Below are 17,648 nucleotides of genomic sequence, written 5' to 3' on the forward strand. Positions count from 1 at the left end.
ATGTCACTTTGGAGTCAATAGCTGGTCAATGAAGTTTTTATAGTCAGATCTGACCTTAAGGAAAATCACTTTGGCAGCAGTATGCAGGAAGCAGTCAAGTAGTGAGAAATTGAGAACGTGGGACCAATTAACTCTGTTGCAGTAATTCAAATAACATATGAAAAGGGGCTGAATTAAGGTGGGAGCTCTGTGAGTAGAAGGAAGGAGTCTGATATCTTGTTGGGAAATAGAGTAAAAGATAACTTTGATTTTAAAAATCTAAGAACCTGGGAAGATGGTGGTTCCTTTGACAGAAATAGTGAAGGGCAGAAGAAAGAAAGATTTTTGAGAAAATGAATCATGTTGACTTTGAGTTGTCACCAGGACATTTAATTTACAATGTCCAGTGGGTGGTTGATGATGTGGGACTAAACCTCAGGAGAGAGATGAGGATTAGTTATATAGATTTATGTCATTTCTATAGAAATGATATCTAAACCAATAGAAGCTAATGAGGTTGCTAAGAGAGTGAGAGGGGGGAAGGGAAAGAAGAAAAGAGGGTCTAAAACAGAACTTTCCCATGCAACTATATTAGGTGATGGATGATGAGTTAGCAAAGGACACTGAGAAGAAATGGTCAGACTGGTAGTAGAAAACCTTATTTCACAAAAACCTAGAGAGAGTAGTTTTTAGAAACAGAGTAATCCACAGTGACATAAGGAAGATAGGTAGAGACGTTTGGAGATTGAATTGAATTTAGCAATTAAGAGTTTGTTGGTAAATTTGGAAAGAGAAGTTTCAGTTAAGTGATGAGATATGAAGCCAAATTATAAAGAGTTGGGAAGTGAGTGAGAAGAGAAGAAATGGAGGAGGCAATTGTGTACAACTTTTTCAAGGAAGAAGAAATATATAAAATAGCAACTTAAGGGAATGATAGGGTATGCTGCAAGTATTTTTTTCTTTTTCTTTTAAAATTTTTTTAAAATTTTGTTTAATTGATTAATTTAGAGTATTTTTTTCCAGGATTACAAAAATCATGTTCTTTCCCTCCCCTCTCCCCAACCCCCTCCCATAGCCAACCCACAATTCCATTGGGCTTTACATATGTCATTGGTCAAGACCTATTTCCATATTATTGATATTTGTACTAGGGTGATCATTTAGGGTTTATAACCCCAATCATATCCCCATTGGCCCCATGTGATCAAACAGTTGTTTTTCTTTTGTGTTTCTACTCCCACAGATCTTCCTCTGAATGTGGATAATGTTCTTTCTCATAAGTCCTTCAGAATTGTCCTGGTCTCATTGCATTCCTAATAGTAGAGAAGTCCATTACATTCAATTGTACCACAGTGTATCAGTCTCTGTGTACAATGTTCTCCTGGTTCTGCTCCTTTCACTCTGCATCAATTCCTGGAGGTCATTCCAGTTGACATGGAATTCCTCCAGTTAATTGTTTCTTTGAGCACAATAGTATTCCATCACCAACATATACCACAATTTGTTCAGCCATTCCCCAATGAAGGGCAGCCCCTCATTTTCCAATTTTTTGTGTGGGGTTCCCTGATTAGCAGGGTCCCACAAGGGAAGGGGCTCACCTTTGTGGTGAGACCAAGGAGAGATAGGAACCGAGAACCAGGGTGGAGAATGAAAGACAGGGACAAGTCAGTGTATGATTAGGCAGGCAAACCTATGATACTCCCCTTGATAGGAAAGTATGAGTACAAAGGAACAGGAGGTGGATGAGGAGATTAAGATAGAGAATGCAGGCCGAGATGGTTACAGCCTCAGGGAAGGAGAAGATTAAGAGGAGAGATAGACATTGCTAGAGAAGATTGAAGATCAGAGAGAGAGAGAGAGAGAGAAAGAGAGAGAGAGAGTGAGAGAGAGAGAATCAAGGTCTCCGCCTCTGTATTTATTGCCGTCCTCTGATTAGGGAAGTATTCTCAAGCAAGTAGTAACCACATTACAAAGCATGGACAATAAGGATTGGATAGTGGGGTGAGAGTAACACCTTTTTGGGCGTGTAGATTATAACCCGCGCTTTCCCGGGTGAGTGCTCCAAACATGTTAATAAGTTTGTCTTAGGCAACAGGCCGCGTGGTCAGGTCAAGGTTACCTTCACAAACCTTATCTGTAAAACCTTATACTTGGAGACACAGTCGCCATACAGTCATTTATGATTCATAGATGTGAATATGCTTGGGATGCTACATTTTGCCACCACAAAGAGTGGGGCAATGAATATTCTTGTACAAGTCTTTTTCCTTATTATCTCTTTGGGGTACAAACCTAGCAGTGCTATAGCTGGATCATAGGGCAGACAGTCTTTATTGCCTTTTGGGAATAGTTCCAAATTGCCATCCAGAATGGTTGAATCAATTCACAACTCCACCAGCAATGCATTAATGCCCCAATTTTGCCACATGCCCTCCAACATTCATTACTTTCCTAGCCAATCTGCTCGGTGTGAGGTGGTACCTCAAGAGTTGTTTTGATTTGCATTTCTCTGATTATAAGAGGTTTAGAACATTTTTTCATGTGTTTATTGATAGTTTTTATTTCTTTATCTGAAAATTGCCTATTCATGTCCCTTGCCCATTTATCAATTGGAGAATGGCTTAATTTTTTGTACAATTGGTTTAGCTCTTTATAAATTTGAGTAATTAGACCTTTGTCAGAGGTTTTTGTAATGAATATTGTTTCCCAATTTGTTGCTTCCCTTCTACTTTTGGATGCATTAGTTTTGTTTGTACAAAAACTTTTTAATTTGATGTAACCAAAATTATTGATTTTACATTTTGTGATTTTTTTCTAATTCTTGCTTGGTCTTAAAATCTTTCCTTTTCCAAAGATCTGACAAGTATACTATTCTGTGTTCACCTAATTTACTTATAGTTTCCTTCTTTATATTCAAGTCATTCACCCATTCAGAGTTTATCTTGGTGTAGGGTGTGAGATGTTGATTTAAACCTAATCTCTCCCATACTGTTTTCTAATTTTTATTTTATTATGTTAGCTCATCCTACCCATGAGCAATTAATGTTTTTCCAATTATTTAGATCTAGTTTTAATTGTGTGGATAGTGTTTTGTAGTGTTCAAATAATTCCTGTGTTTGTCTCGGCAGATTAGATTCCTAAGTATTTTATATTGTCTAGGATGATTTTAAATGGAATTTCTCTTTCTAATTCTTGCTGTTGAGATGTGTTGGAAATATATAGAAATGCTGATGACTTATGTGGCTTTATTTTGTATCCTGCAACTTTGCTAACATTGTTAATTATTTCGACTAGCTTTTTATTTGATTTTCTAGGATTCTTTAAGTAGACCATCATATCATCTGCAAAGAGTAATAGCTTGGTCTATTCATTGCCTATATTAATACCTTCAATTTCTTTTTCTTCTCTAATTTCTACAGCTAGTGTTTCTAGTACAACATTAAATAATAGCGGTGATAATGGGCATCTTTGTTTCACTCGTGATATTTATAGTAGTAGAATTACACTCTTCTGTCTTTTACTTTCTTGGACATTTATTGACCCATAGTATTTCTTTATTGTCTTTTTAAAATTCATATTTCTAACCTCAATTCCTATTGTTGAGACTTATTCCAAGCCCAGGCTCCTCTTTTTTTTCTTTTTACCAACTCTTGGCTAGGTGGTAAGGCTCTGTTTGGCTCTTCCTGGATTTCCTGAGCTCTTGCCATTAGCTTCTACTAGTTTCCCAATTCAGGAGCTATTTTGTAATTGGGCAAATATTGCCTGGCTTCTTCACAACTAGGTATGGAATAACATTCTATTCCACTGTGGTAAATGTTTAACAATGAGTTCTCTAAGAACACACAAAAACTTTAAAGTTTAATTTGCATTATTAACATTTCTCCCATGTCTCCCTGTCCCAGTCCTTTCCTTCCTAGCTGAGAACCTTGCTTAATATTTTACTGAAAAAATTAGTCATTTGTCAAAAACCCCTTCTTCTCCCCTCTTCCTCATTTTATATTATCCAGATGCCTTCTGCCACTGTTTCCTCCTTCATCTTTAATTCATATAATGAAGTGACTCTTTTTCATATATAAGAGATCTCATTTTACCCCATTTCATAGGGAAATTGCCTCCCCTACCTATCATATCACTCTTATCTTCAATCTCTTTGTCTGCTGGCTCTTTCCCTACTGCCTATAAACATGGCCATGCCTGTTTTGTCCTTAAAAAATCCTCACTTGATCCATCGCTTTTTACTAGGTTTTGTCCCATATCTCTCCTCCATTTTGTGGCTAAGTTTCTTGAAGAGGCTATTTATAATAACAGGTGCCTCTACTTCCTTTCCTTTCACTCTTAACTTTCTACAGTCTGGCTTCTGACTTCATCATTCAAGCAAAATTGCTCTTTCCAAAGTTATTAATGATCTCTTAATTATCAAATCTAAACGAACTTTTCTCAGTTTTTATCCTTCACAATCTTACTGCAGCCTTTGACAGTGCTCATCAACTTTTTCTCCTTGATGCTTTTTCTTTAGGTTTTCATGACACTACTCTCTCCTAGGTCTACATATCTAATTACTCCCTCTTAGTATCCTTTATTTTATCTACATTTTGCCCAGTATGTGTGTCCTACAGGGCTCTGGCATGGGTCCTCTTCTCTTCTCCCACTACACTATTTCATCTGGTAATCTCATCAGCTCCCAAGAATTCAATGATCATCTCTATGCTGATGATTCTCAAATCTACTTATCTAGCCCTAACCTCTCTGCTGACTTCCAATCTCCCATCTGAAACTGGATGTTCTCTAGAGAATCTTAAGCCCAACTTATCCAAAATGGAACTCATTATTGTCCCTCAGAGTCTCCCCTCTTCCTAACTCTTATTACTGTAGAGGGTACCACCATCCTACCACTGACCAAGGCAGAAGGGGCAAGTCTCTTGAGGCCTGTGATGTTGAACCTATGGCATGAGTGCCAAAGATGGCACACAGAGCACTCTCTGTAGGCACTCAGCTACCCTCCCTCCCCACCCCTTACCCCCAGAGTTTGTTGCTAGTAAGGTAGAGGGACTCTGGCAGAGCTTCTCCCTTCCCCTTCTCCACCACACCTCCCTGATCCTCTGCCCAGTAGTCCAATGGGAGTGCACTGGGGGAAAGATGGGCAGCTTACAGGCGGCAGAGCTGGAGGGGAGAAGGGTACTCAGACTACTACCCTCCCCCTCTCTACACTCGCTGAGGACATTTGTCACTTCACCCATCCTCTGCCCAGCTGCCCAGTGGTAGCATTTTCTCGTTCCCTTGTGTGGGGGTAAGAGGGGGTGGTGGGGCAAGGCGTATCCGGCACCCAGTGTGGGGAGGTACACAGCACTAGGTCTAGCGGCACCTCGTCTCTAAAAGGTTCCCCTTCACTGCTCCAAGAAATCAAAATACTGATTGGTTCCTGGTGGTATTCAGATTCCAGGGTTTCTCTCTAGTTAGCATCTCCAGGAGAGCGCGAAGTCAGCAGGTTTGTCCATGCTGGCTTCCCATAGTCAACAGGATTTCCGGGATAGTTCAGTCAGGTCAGGGGCTGGACAGGGATAGGATCCTTGCCGAATTTACCCGATGGCTGCTGTGTTTCTGGTGATGCTCTACGAGTATTCACCACTCTTTTACATCGCCGTGGTCTTCACCTGCTTTATTGTGACCACGGGCCTGGTGCTGGGATGGTAAGGGGCCCGGGATGAGGGGGGAGTCAGCTTCTAGGCCGGGCGCGGTGGGATGTCGTGGTCACCTGGGAGGGGGTGACAGCGGGAGGAAAATAGGGATGGGGTCCAGCGGCCCGTGGGGAGTCCACTCTGGCCTGCACACGACCCGACTGGTAAACACCCCAAAATCACCAGAGGCCTTTGGAGCCCATATCCTTCTCCAGAAACGTGAAGCAGTAATTAGGTTGCTATGTTCTTCGTAAACTACCTTTTTAGGCCGAGTATCGAATTTTTCTTTTTTTTTTTTGACCCTTTTACATTTGAAAGGTTGTGTTTTTTTTTCCTAAGTAAGCTTTTGTTGAAATTTATTAAACCGTGAACCATTGAGTTTTTAACAGTGCACTTAAGAAAAGAAGTTAAAGATATAAGTAAAAGCCTTATTCAAGGATCTATGCAAAGGGAGAATGTAGATGAAATGAAATGAAATTTTAAAGCTCTGAAAGCAGAAAAGAGCTTGCTGAGAGTTGTAGGAAGGTCAGATCACGTGAAGACTATTTTTATGTTGAAATTGGAAGGACAACACATATCAAATTGAAAAGGAACCGACTAGCATTTTTCTAAACAATGTATTCTAACTGGTTATATAAAAATATCACATTTGGATACTATGGTGTACAATGTGAGGGAGTTGCAGTGGCACTTGAACTAAAGTTGGAAAGAATGACTGGATACTAAATACTAAATACTAAATACAGGCAGAAGAAATCCGTGCTGGAAGGGACATAATTTTAAAAGCATTTGTGGGCAGGTTTTTCAGGATGTCTTCAAGAGGAAGATTGAAAGGGATGAAAAAGATAAGGGATGAAAAAGATCAGAGATGATTAAAACAACAGAGATAATGCAACATTAGAAACTATTCACTCATATGCCTTATATCTAGAGTATCCTTGATAATGAGAACAAAAAAAATCAGCTTTCATAGGTTTTTATAGCAGACCATACCATTGTAGACTTAGAGTTGACTTGAAAAGCATAGGGAATATAAGATATAATTTTAATTTTTTATTGTCTAAAAAAGCATTTGATTGAGTAAAATGCATATGGCTCTATGGACTGACCCTTAATAAAGTGTCTGCAATGCATATATTAATATATATTAATTATATAAATCCAAGAGAGTTTTGAATACTAAGACAATTTCAATCTGTGATATGATTTTGATATCGTGAGACAAAACTGGGAAACATGTTTACCTAAGAGATTTTTCACTATTGAAGAAAAAAATCCTGTATAGAGTCCAAATGGAAGAAAAGTTTCTTTATTGGCAAACTGGTCCTCTAGATGATTTTTAAAATGATAGAATTTCACACTTGAAAGGGAGCTCAAAGATCATGTAATTCTGCCTGTATCATTCATACATTGCTAAAGATTATATTAGAATGATCCTTAAAGAACTTTTTAATTCTAAGATTTTGTGAATACAATATATATATAGGTAGTTTAATAGTTATTTAACCAGCAAAATGTATGAAAAGCTGGAAGCTTTTTTGTACTATTTTTCTGACTCCAAAACAAAGGAATTAATGGCAGAAGTGGACCAATTACAGCTGATTTCACATGAGGACAGCTTTTCCCCCTCCCCCAACTCTAAAGAATTCATGAGTTAACAATGGAGAACTTTAATACCTATGGCTCTCTTGGCAACACAAATATACCTGCCAGTATGAACACAAGTTTGTGACTCACTGGTCTTAGAATGCTCTGTGGCTGTAATGATTCTGACTGAAAGCTTCTGTTACCCTCCCAACACAACACAGAAAGCAGAAAACACTGATTCTGCCCAGTCAAGTGAAGTAAAGGAAGAGGGAAAAGAAGGAATCACTGACCTTAAAATATACTCCCTTGCTGATGGGGCCTGGATTTAGGATAGGGACTCCCAACTCCCTCATTCCACAATAAGTAGTTCTACCAGCCATAGGAAGGAAAGGAGATCAGAAAGAGGAGTTGGGAAGACTAAAAAACATACTTACGTATCCCACATGGAGACCCACAAGCTGTATATGAATAGCCCTTGAGCTAACAGAAATGGGACCAGAAATCACCTGGGACCACTCATTCTACCCCAGCCCCCAGCCTCAGCTTTCTTCAGGTCTGGCCCATCCCATAACCCCTATGCAAGGAGTACAGAATCTGTACCCAGCCTGTAAGGTCGCTTACTGTCTCAGTATTAGAGCTGGAAGAGTCCAACACTCTCATTTTATAAATGAAGAAATAGTCTTACAGAAATTAAGTGATTTGATTAATCTGACTCTAGTAATTGTCAGAGGCAGGATTTGAAGCCAGGCTATCTGACTCCAGGAAGGGTCTTTGTCCTTCTATTGTGTACCATGCTGCTGGGGAAGTGGGGAGAGGGAGAAGAGCCAAAGGTTGAATGAAGGGGAAAACAATGAAAAGACTAAAATGCATAAAAAAGAATAGAAAAGAGGCCTCTAAAGCCCACTGCACATGCAAATAGAAAGGACTCTTAAGAAGAGAAGGAATAATAATATATTTCAAAAAGATACTATAGTATTGAATATTATAATATCACTTGAATATTGTAATATCAAGGAAAATGAACTAATAGTGTCTGATGAAAGAATCCTATGTACTCTCCAGAGAAATTGGAATAATTGTTCCAAAGAAAAATAAAATTACTTAAAAAACCCCAAATCTAACTAAGTAATCATTTATCTTCCACTTGAAGACCTTTCCCACCACATCCTTACCTTGGCAGGAACTACTATCTTCTAATAAGATAGCTCCTCTTACTTTTAGTTCATTCTAATTTTTAGGAAGTTTATTCTTCTAATGAAATCTGGCTCTCTGCAACTTCTTCCTTTTGTTCCACTTTCTGTTGCCTGGGACCAAGCAGAATAAATCTAATTTTTCCTTTCCATGACATCCTTTTGTATGTTTGAATTTGGTTATCTTCATTTCTCTAGGCTAAAGTTCTTAATTCCTTTGCTCCTCTATGGCCTCTGATATCCTCCTTTCTTGGTTACCCTCTTTTGTTCACACTATACTTTTTTCATAAGATGTGGCACTGAAAACTGTACATATTATCCTGAATGTGCTCTGACCAGAATAGAATATTTAAGGGTGTTTACCTTAATCATTCCAGATAATAGAATTCTTCCAATTTAGCTTAATATTACATAAATTTTTTTGACTGCCATATCATAAATACCATCGATCCATCTTGAGCACTATTATGTTCCATCAAAAACCCTGAGGCTTTTTCAAGTGAGTTGTCCATTCACATATCGCCCAAACTTTATTGGCTTAGTTGAGTTTTTGAGTTGAATTTCATCATGCTAAGGAAACAGCAGAACATACTGGATAAATTGCTGGACTTTAAAGTTATAAAAACCTAGTTTCAAATAGTACCTCTGAAACATAATAGCTCTGTGACCATGGACATTTAACTTCTGTAGTTAATATATTATATTTAATATATATAAATATATATATATATAAAATAAAAATATATAAATAAAGAAACTCCTGTTTCTTTATTTGTAAAATAGGAAACTATAGTACTTTAGGGTTATTTTGTGGATCAAATGAGATAATATAAAGTGCTTTGTGAACAGTGCTAAGAAAATGTCAGTTATTGTTATTAGATTTAGTTCTTCTGGTTTGCTATGATTTTTTTGGACCCTGGGTTTGTTGCCTAGCATTTTAGCTATCTTCCTATTTTCTTGCCATCTCTAAGTTTGACAAGCATGTCATCTATACTTTTGTTGCATAGCAGGCCTGTCTGGATTAGGCCAGTCTGGTAGTTTAGGTTTGAAATTAGAATAAAATAAGACACTTATTCACTATCAATAGTTAATAAATGAAAGTAAACTTCCTTTCACTTAGCTGTTAGAGATAAAGAAATATCCCAGTAGATATAGTTTCCTGAGTCTTTATACAGAAATATGTATGGGCAGGCATAATGACTTAATAAAGCTGTGGGACATTTGTCGAGTCTAAGAAATAACTGACTTTTTGTGGGCTGGCCTCTTAGATGACCAGGAAAAGTCATGTTAGAAAGCAAGGCACCTTCCAACAATACCATCTCCTAGTCCCCAAAACTGTTTTGGGAAGGATTTGTTTGAACAATCTTTGATAAAAAGAGACTTGTGAACTTAGGGTGACCTTAACTGCTTCCCTAGGGTGTACAGGACCCTCCAGGTAGGCAAGCAACCTCAAGGCCTAGGGACAAAATAAGGAAGTATTGGAGAGGGTCAACTAGAATTTTCTCCAAAAATAGTCCATCCTAATTAGTTGAGTGTTCTTGGAGTCTAGATGTGAGAAACACTTGAACCAGAGAGCCTATCCTTTGCTTAGGGTTGTTTTGATTGATTTAAACTTGGATTCTGGGAGGTGAGATACTGATAATGATGACAAAGCTGTGGTTTAGCAGAGACATATCTTTTGCTCTGAGATGGGAAAGAGGACCTGTTTGTGATTTGGGGACAGGTGGAGAACTATTTGGGTTTAACCAATACTCTGATTCACATGAATCCCCATTGGACTGAATGAAGAAGCTACCTCATCCTTGGGATTATATTATCCATGCCTAGCACAACAGTGCACTATCATCCATATGTTCAGGTAGGCAGTGTGTCTACTTCTCAGCTTCTGCCAATCTTATAAGGGCATCATCCTATTTCATTTCAGGAGGGGGCATAATATCTCTCAGAGGCTAATATGCCCCACATATGACTATAAGGAAAAGACATTGGCAAATTTCCTGCTTGGTCTTGACATCAGAAGGCAAAGTATTTACTTTGCAAGATTCATGGCTACCACCCAAGAATTTAATCTGATCTGTTTCTCAAGGCTTTCTTACATATCAATCATGTATCTTGAAGCTCATTACACAGGGTAAACTCAGGACCCTCAGACTGAAGTTCTGTTTTATATGCTTCTCTTATAGTGCCCAAAGCCTTTGTTGAAACAGAACAATGTTCCTCAGAAGTCAGGTCCTCAGTGGCCAGGCCCAAAGGATAGTGGAGGAGGCAGGGTGGTAGAACTAGGACTAGCATTAGAGGCCTGAATCTCTTGAGTCAAAACTGTGCTCCCAGGGCACCAATACTAGAGGAACCAAGGGCAAACACTGTTTAAGATCCATTTGGGTAGGGGCAGTTAGGTGGATAGAGGACCAGGCCTGGAATCAGGACCTGGGTTCACATCTGGCCTCAGAAACTTCCTAGCTTTGTGACCCTTTTCAACTTGCTTAACTCCAATTGCCTAGCTCTTACTGCAATTCTGTCTTGGTATTGGTTCTGAGGCAGAAGATAAAGGTTTAAAAAAAATGAATCACATGGGTACTCTCAGTCCACTGTATTTCTCTAAAATTTGAGTCATTTGGACCCTGAATTTTTTTAGGATTGCTTTCTCATTCCTGGATTCTGATTTGTAGGCTTTGCCAACATACTATCATCCAGCTTGATTAACATATCAACAATGTAGTGATGAACATCAATGCTCTCCAACAGTGATGTCTTTTTTAGGTCTTTGCTTATCAGAATACAACATTATGAGGGAGAGTGTTCAGGTCAGCAAGGGAAGGATAACAGAGGCATATTGGCCTCCTTTCCCAACTAATCTTAGACACATAATTAGAGGGGAAAAAAGCATTGGTGAGATTAACAATTCCCAACCACTTGCCTGCAGTTTGAGTTGCCTAATCCATTACATCGACCAGGTCAGAAATGGTCTCAGCAGTTGTTTTGATAACTTGGTTCACCTCCCAGTAATCCCCTCTATTAGCTTGTACCACTTGCCTTCCTCAATAGGATACACAGACTCCTCTTGTAAAGGGGACTGATTTTGTAATATATTCCAGCCTTCTTCATCTTTATCATTAGTGAGGAACTATCTTTTTTCATATATACCTTCACTTAGGGACCTATTATTATTTGATATTAACTAAAGGAATGGCTTAGCAACTCTAAGTGAATTGTTTGGCTCTACTCCTAGAGCTTGCAGAAGGTCTTGTATAAGTACCAAGTCCCAAGAGCTCATGATGCTTCTCTTAGATTATCTGATTTAGGTGTGGACAGAGGATCTTTGTGGGCCCCAATGCCAGATAATTAGGGTATAGCTATACCAATATCACCATAATCTGATCATCAGTTGCCAACTAAAGTATCATCTGTACACTTGGCATGTCTTCTGTCATCTGTAGAGTGTCTTGTTTGCACACAGCCAAATTGTCTTGATTTTCTACTTCAATATAACCAGATGATTATCCACTCCAATAATGATTGTAAGGGAGACCTATAGCTGAAGTCTCATGCTATATGAGTGAGAATGGCTCTTGTCCAGAAAGTAGGATTTAAAATTTCCCCCAAGAAGATGACCCTAGAGCATGGTAAGCCCATGTTGGAGTGGTATAGATCCAGTCCACTGGACCCTTTTCCTTAAAAAATTTCACCTGTTCTTTTGCAGACCCCTAATGAAGAACCAGCTCCGTCAGGAATGCATCTTTGTTAGCAGCTTTCCATCTTAGCCATTTAAAGAGAGACTTAAGGTAGACATTCAGGATCTCCAAGTGATTTAACTGGCTTTGCAAAAGTAAGTTCTCTATAGTTTCCCTTAGCCATGGAACTTTGGAGTGGAAAGAGATTCTGCATTGGCCATATTAGCTCTTATCGGCTACTGTTCAAGCAACTCATCATATTGCTTTTTAAACTTTTCCTGTAATTTCCCCATATCCTTGGTGGGCAGAGCTCACTCATTTTCTGATCCCTCTGTGAAGGAAACAGAGAAGTAGAAGGAAAGGAATAGGATAAGCTTTCTTACCATTGATGACTTCCTAAATCTCATCCTAATTCCAGTCATTCTCTTGCCTTATAGCTTTGCTATTAGTAGGATTTAACACTTTCCAGCAAAACCTTTGGGCATCTAGGTGGTGCAGTGGACAGAGTGCCAGACCTGAATTTAGAAAAACTTATCTTCCTGGGTTCAAATCTGGCATACCCTTACTAGCTGTGTGACCCTGGGCAAGTTGCTTAATCCTCTTTGGCACAGTTTCCTTATCTGTAAAATGAGTTAGAGAAGGAAATGGCAAACCATTTCATTATCTTTGCTAAGAAAACCCTAAGTGGAGACACGAAGAGTCAGACATAACTGAAGCAATTGAACAACAGTATAAGCAAAACCTTTTGGTTAGAGACTATATTTTTTGTTCTTGACCTGTAGGTTCCTACCTGCAATCTCTAGGTTTCTACCTTCATCAGCATCACTCCTTTTAATTGTGTTATCACTTCCTTCAGCTACACTGTCTTTAAAAACTTTGTCTCTAGTTGCTGATTTTGCCAGGTCAGTTCACTTTCATTTTCCTTATGTTGGAAAATTTCTCTAGGATCATTAACAAAATAATAAAAGAATCTGGACCTGATGCTTTCTTTAGTCTTTCTGTCAGCCTCCTTTAACATCCATCCTCTGAGCTAATTGCTTTGAATGGGGTAATGGGAGCTTCTTTCTATTCCATTTCGAGGATTTTTTATGTGACACCAGGAGCCTTTCCAGAGTCCCACACTCCTGTCTAGCCATCTTGTTACTCCATCCTTTGAATTTGCATTGCTCTTCCCGCTTAACCCAAGAGTAAGTTGTGATGCCGTTTTGATCCAAACCTGCCTTTGTGCCAAAATATTATAGGCCAGCCTTTCCTCAACTAGTCTGGTAGTTTAGGTTCAAGATTGGAATGAAGTTAGGTACTTGCAGAACATTTAATAGTTAATAAAAAGGAGAATTAGCTCTAGAATGGAAAAGATATTTAGCAAAGATATAGTACAGGCTCAGGTAGACATAGCCTTTCTTATCTTCATATAGACTTCCAGATAGACCATCTTTATGTCCATACAGAAAGGCATCTATTCAGCAAGGTAGGGTGTAGTGATCTCCAAGGTCATGGACTGTTCATCAAATCAAGTGTGAAGTGTGTTTTACTTTCTATGAATTTGTCTCTTATGTCCTTAAGTTAAAGCTATAAGCCCTAGACATACCCAGATTCAAGGACAGCTTTCTTTGCCTTTGAGCTAAGGAGAGAGATTGAGAACACTCTAAAGAGACCTTATTGACCCATTAATGACTTATCTTTTTGAACCTTTCCATTCAATCTAATTTAAATCTGCTTGATTATATCATATTCCATTCATGTCTCTTTCTGTTACAGCCCACAACATTTTTAAATTTTGAAAGATTTTGTAAATTTCTCAAGTCCAGATATTCTATAACTACTGAATTCCACTAAAATCAATCTAGTAATCTTGTTCAAAAAAGAAATGAGGATAATCTGTGCTGGCCTTTTTATCATTTATTAGATTTTCAATAGCATAGAATTAGAAATTTTCCCTTTGAGTGTCAAAGCAATATTCACCCATCTATACTAAAATATCTTCCATTTTTTATTTTTCAGAGATTATTAAGGATCATTTGAAACCCTGGTACGTAATTCATTCAGGCCTTGTGACATGGGACTATTGAGGGCAGGTAGCTTATCTCTTCACTTATTTTGAGTTTCAGTTCCTTGTTAACCACTTTGCTCTCTCATTCCCTAGCTAAAGATTGTTCTCCAGGGTAGAGAATACAGAAGCAAAATAAAAGTTGTGTATAAAGTCATGCAGTGACAACATGTCCAAACATTTTGAATCTAGATGTTAATCCCTGGGGATATAAATACTGGCAAAAGAGCACATCTCTCAAAGATCATGTCATGGTTTATTGGGTAGACAATGTGGAAAAAACGATGTAGAAGGTATAGACAGGGTACGTGGGAGATAATGGACAAAGGGAGGGCCCTAACATTAAAGGGAAAGATTATAGAAGGTAGGATTTTACCTGGTGCTTGAAAATAGTTAGGAAAGCTAGAAGGCAGAGATGAGGAAGGTTAGAATTGGGGACAAAGGGTATAGGCCAGGGGAAATGCATGGAATAGAGATAGAGTATATTTTACAGGAACATCAAGGAAGCCAGTGTCACCAGATTGCAGAGTATTTGGAGGTTCATAAAGTATAAGAAGACTGGAAAGGTAGGGGCCCAGATTATAAAATGTTTTCAGTGACAAATGAAGGGTTTTATTTTTGATTCTGGAGTTGCTAGGATGTCACTGGATTTTACTGAATAGAGGAAAACATGGTCAAACCTTTAGGAAGATTAATTTGACTACTGACTGGGGGATGGACTAGAACAGTTCGACCAACCAGCAGGCTATTACAATAGGTCAGGTGTGAAGGGATGAGGATCAACAACAGCATTGTCTCTATCAATGCCCACCAGAATGGTTGGATCAATTCAGAACTTCACCAGCAATGCGTTAATGTCCCGACTTTGCCACATCCCCTCCAGCATTCATTACTTTCCTTTGCTATCATGTTAGCCAATCTGCTAGGTGTGAGGTGATACCTCAGAGTTGTTTTGATTTGCATTTCTCTGATTATAAGAGATTTAGAACACTTTTTCATGTGCTTATTAATAGTTTTGATTTCTTTATCTGAGAACTGCCTATCCATGTCCCTTGCCCATTTATCAATTGGAGAATGGCTTGATTTTTTGTACAATTGATTTAGCTCTTTATAAATTTGAGTAATTAAACCTTTGTCAGAGGTTTCTATGAAGATTTTTTCCCAATTTGTTGTTTCCCTTCTGATTTTAGTTACATTGGTTTTGTTTGTACAAAAGCTTTTTAATTTGATGTATCAAAGTTATTTATTTTACATTTTGTGATTCTTTCTATGTCTTGCTTGGTTTTAAAGTTTCCCCTCCCAAAGGCCTGACATGTATACTATTCTGTGTTTACCCAATTTACTTATGGTTTCCTTCTTTATGTTTAAGTCATTCACCCATTTTGAATTTATCTTGGTGTAGGGTGTGAGGTGTTGATCAATTCCTAATCTCTCCCACACTGTCTTCCAATTTTCTCAGCAGTTTTTATTGAATAGTGGATTTTTGTCCCAAAAGCTGGGATCTTTGGGTTTATCGTATACTGTCTTGCTGAGGTCGCGTTCCCCCAGTCTATTCCACTGATCCTCCTTTCTGTCTCTTAGCCAGTACCAAATTGTTTTGATGACTGCTGCTTTGTAATATAGTTTAAGGTCTGGGACTGCAAGGCCCCCATCATTTGTGTTTTTTTTTTCATTATTTCCCTGGATATCCTTGATCTTTTGTTCTTCCAAATGAACTTTGTTATGGTTTTTTCTAAATCAGTGAAGAAGTATTTTGGTAGTTCAATGGGTATGGCACTAAATAGATAAATAAGTTTGGGTAGGATGGTCATTTTTATTATATTGGCTCGTCCTATCCATGAGCAGTTAATGTTTTTCCAATTGCTCGAGTCTAGTTTTAGTTGTGTGGAGAGTGTTTTGTAGTTGTAATCATATAGTTCCTGTGTTTGTCTCGGGAGATAGATTCCTAGGTATTTTATTTTGTCTAAGGTGATTTTGAATGGGATTTCTCTTTCTAGTTTTTGCTGCTTTTTCTGCATCTATTGAGATAATCATGTGGTTCTTGTTGGTTTGCTTGTTGATGTGGTCAATTATGTGGATGGTTTTCCTAATATTGAACCAGCCCTGCATCCCTGGTATAAATCCTACTTGATCATGGTGGATGACCCTTCTGATCACTTGCTGGAGTCTTTTTTCTAGTATCCTATTTAAGATTTTTGCATCTATATTCAGTAGGGAGATTGGTCTATAGTTTTCTTTCTCTGTTTTTGACCTGCCTGGTTTTGGAATCAGTACCATGTTTGTGTCATAAAAGGAGTTTGGTAGAACCTCCTCTTTACTTATTATATCAAATAGTTTGTATAATATTGGGATTAACTGTTCTCTGAATGTTTGATAGAATTCACTGGTGAATCCATCAGGCCCTGGGAATTTTTTCTTAGGAAGTTCTTTGATGGCTTGTTGGATTTCATTTTCTGATATGGGATTATTTAAGAATTCTATTTCTTCTTCTATTAGTCTAGGCAGTTTGTATTTTTGTTTATATTCGTCCATATCACCTAAATTGGTGTATTTATTGCCATATAATTGGGCAAAGTAATTTTTAATGATTGCCTTAATTTCCTCTTCATCGGAGGTGATGTCCCCCTTTTCATCTTTGATGCTGTTAATTTGCTTTTCTTCCTTCCTTTTGTTAATTAGATTGACCAGTACTTTGTCTATTTTGTTTGTTTTTTCAAAGTACCAGCTTCTTGTCTTATTTATTAAATCAATAGTTCTATCACTTTCGATTTTATTAATTTCTCCCTTAATTTTTAGGATTGCTAGTTTGGTTTTCTGCTGGGGTTTTTTAATTTGATCGCTTTTGAGTTTTTTTATTTGCATTTCCAATTGATTGATCTCTGCTCTCCCTAGTTTGTTAATATATGAACTCAGGATATGAATTTACCTCTGATTACCGCTTTGGCTGCATCCCAAAAGGTTTGAAAGGATGTCTCTCCATTGTCATTTTCCTTGATGAAATTATTAATTGTTTCTATGATTTCTTCTCTAACTAAATGATTTTGGAGTATTGTATTGTTTAATGTCCAATTAGTTTTTGATTTGGTTTTCCATGTACCATTACTGATCATTATTTTTATTGTCTTGTGATCTGAAAAGGCTGCATTTATTATTTCTGCTTTTCTGCATTTGTGTGCCATGTTTCTGTGACCTAATGTACGGTCAATCTTTGTGAATGTGCCCTGTGGTGCTGAGAAGAAGGTGTATTCCTTTTTATCCCTATTTATTTTTCTCCATATGTCTATTAATTCTAATTTTTCTAAGATTTCATTCACTTCTTTTACCTCTTTCTTATTTATTTTTTTGATTTGATTTATCTAAATTTGATAATGGTTGGTTTAAGTCTCCCACTAATATGGTTTTACTGTCTATTTCTTCCTTCAATTATCCTAGTTTCTCCATTAGAAATTTGGGTGCTATATTATTTGGTGCATACATGTTGATTAGTGATATTTCCTCA

General features: G+C 37.8%; 1 protein-coding gene across 4 annotated transcripts in view; it reads left to right on the top strand.

Moving 5' to 3' along the window:
- The first annotated feature begins 5,435 nt into the window (after nt 1-5,435).
- The window catches only part of CGRRF1 (cell growth regulator with ring finger domain 1), a 53,557-nt gene continuing 41,344 nt past the window's right edge, over nt 5,436-17,648 (top strand). Inside the window, exons 1-3 of one of the 4 annotated variants that reach the window (XM_007473139.3) lie at nt 5,530-5,666; nt 12,132-12,257; nt 14,104-14,131. Coding sequence is in view for 1 of the 4 variants with exons in the window: in XM_007473137.2 (XP_007473199.1) it covers nt 5,563-5,666 (104 nt within the window). In the remaining 3 variants the exon portion in view is untranslated. Of the gene's footprint in view, nt 5,667-12,131; nt 12,258-14,103; nt 14,132-17,648 lie in introns of all 4 variants that reach the window. The other 3 variants (XM_007473141.2, XM_007473138.3, XM_007473137.2) reach the window with 3 other exon arrangements.

Source organism: Monodelphis domestica, chromosome 1 (assembly GCF_027887165.1).
Source record: "Monodelphis domestica isolate mMonDom1 chromosome 1, mMonDom1.pri, whole genome shotgun sequence".
NCBI lineage: Eukaryota > Metazoa > Chordata > Mammalia > Didelphimorphia > Didelphidae > Monodelphis > Monodelphis domestica.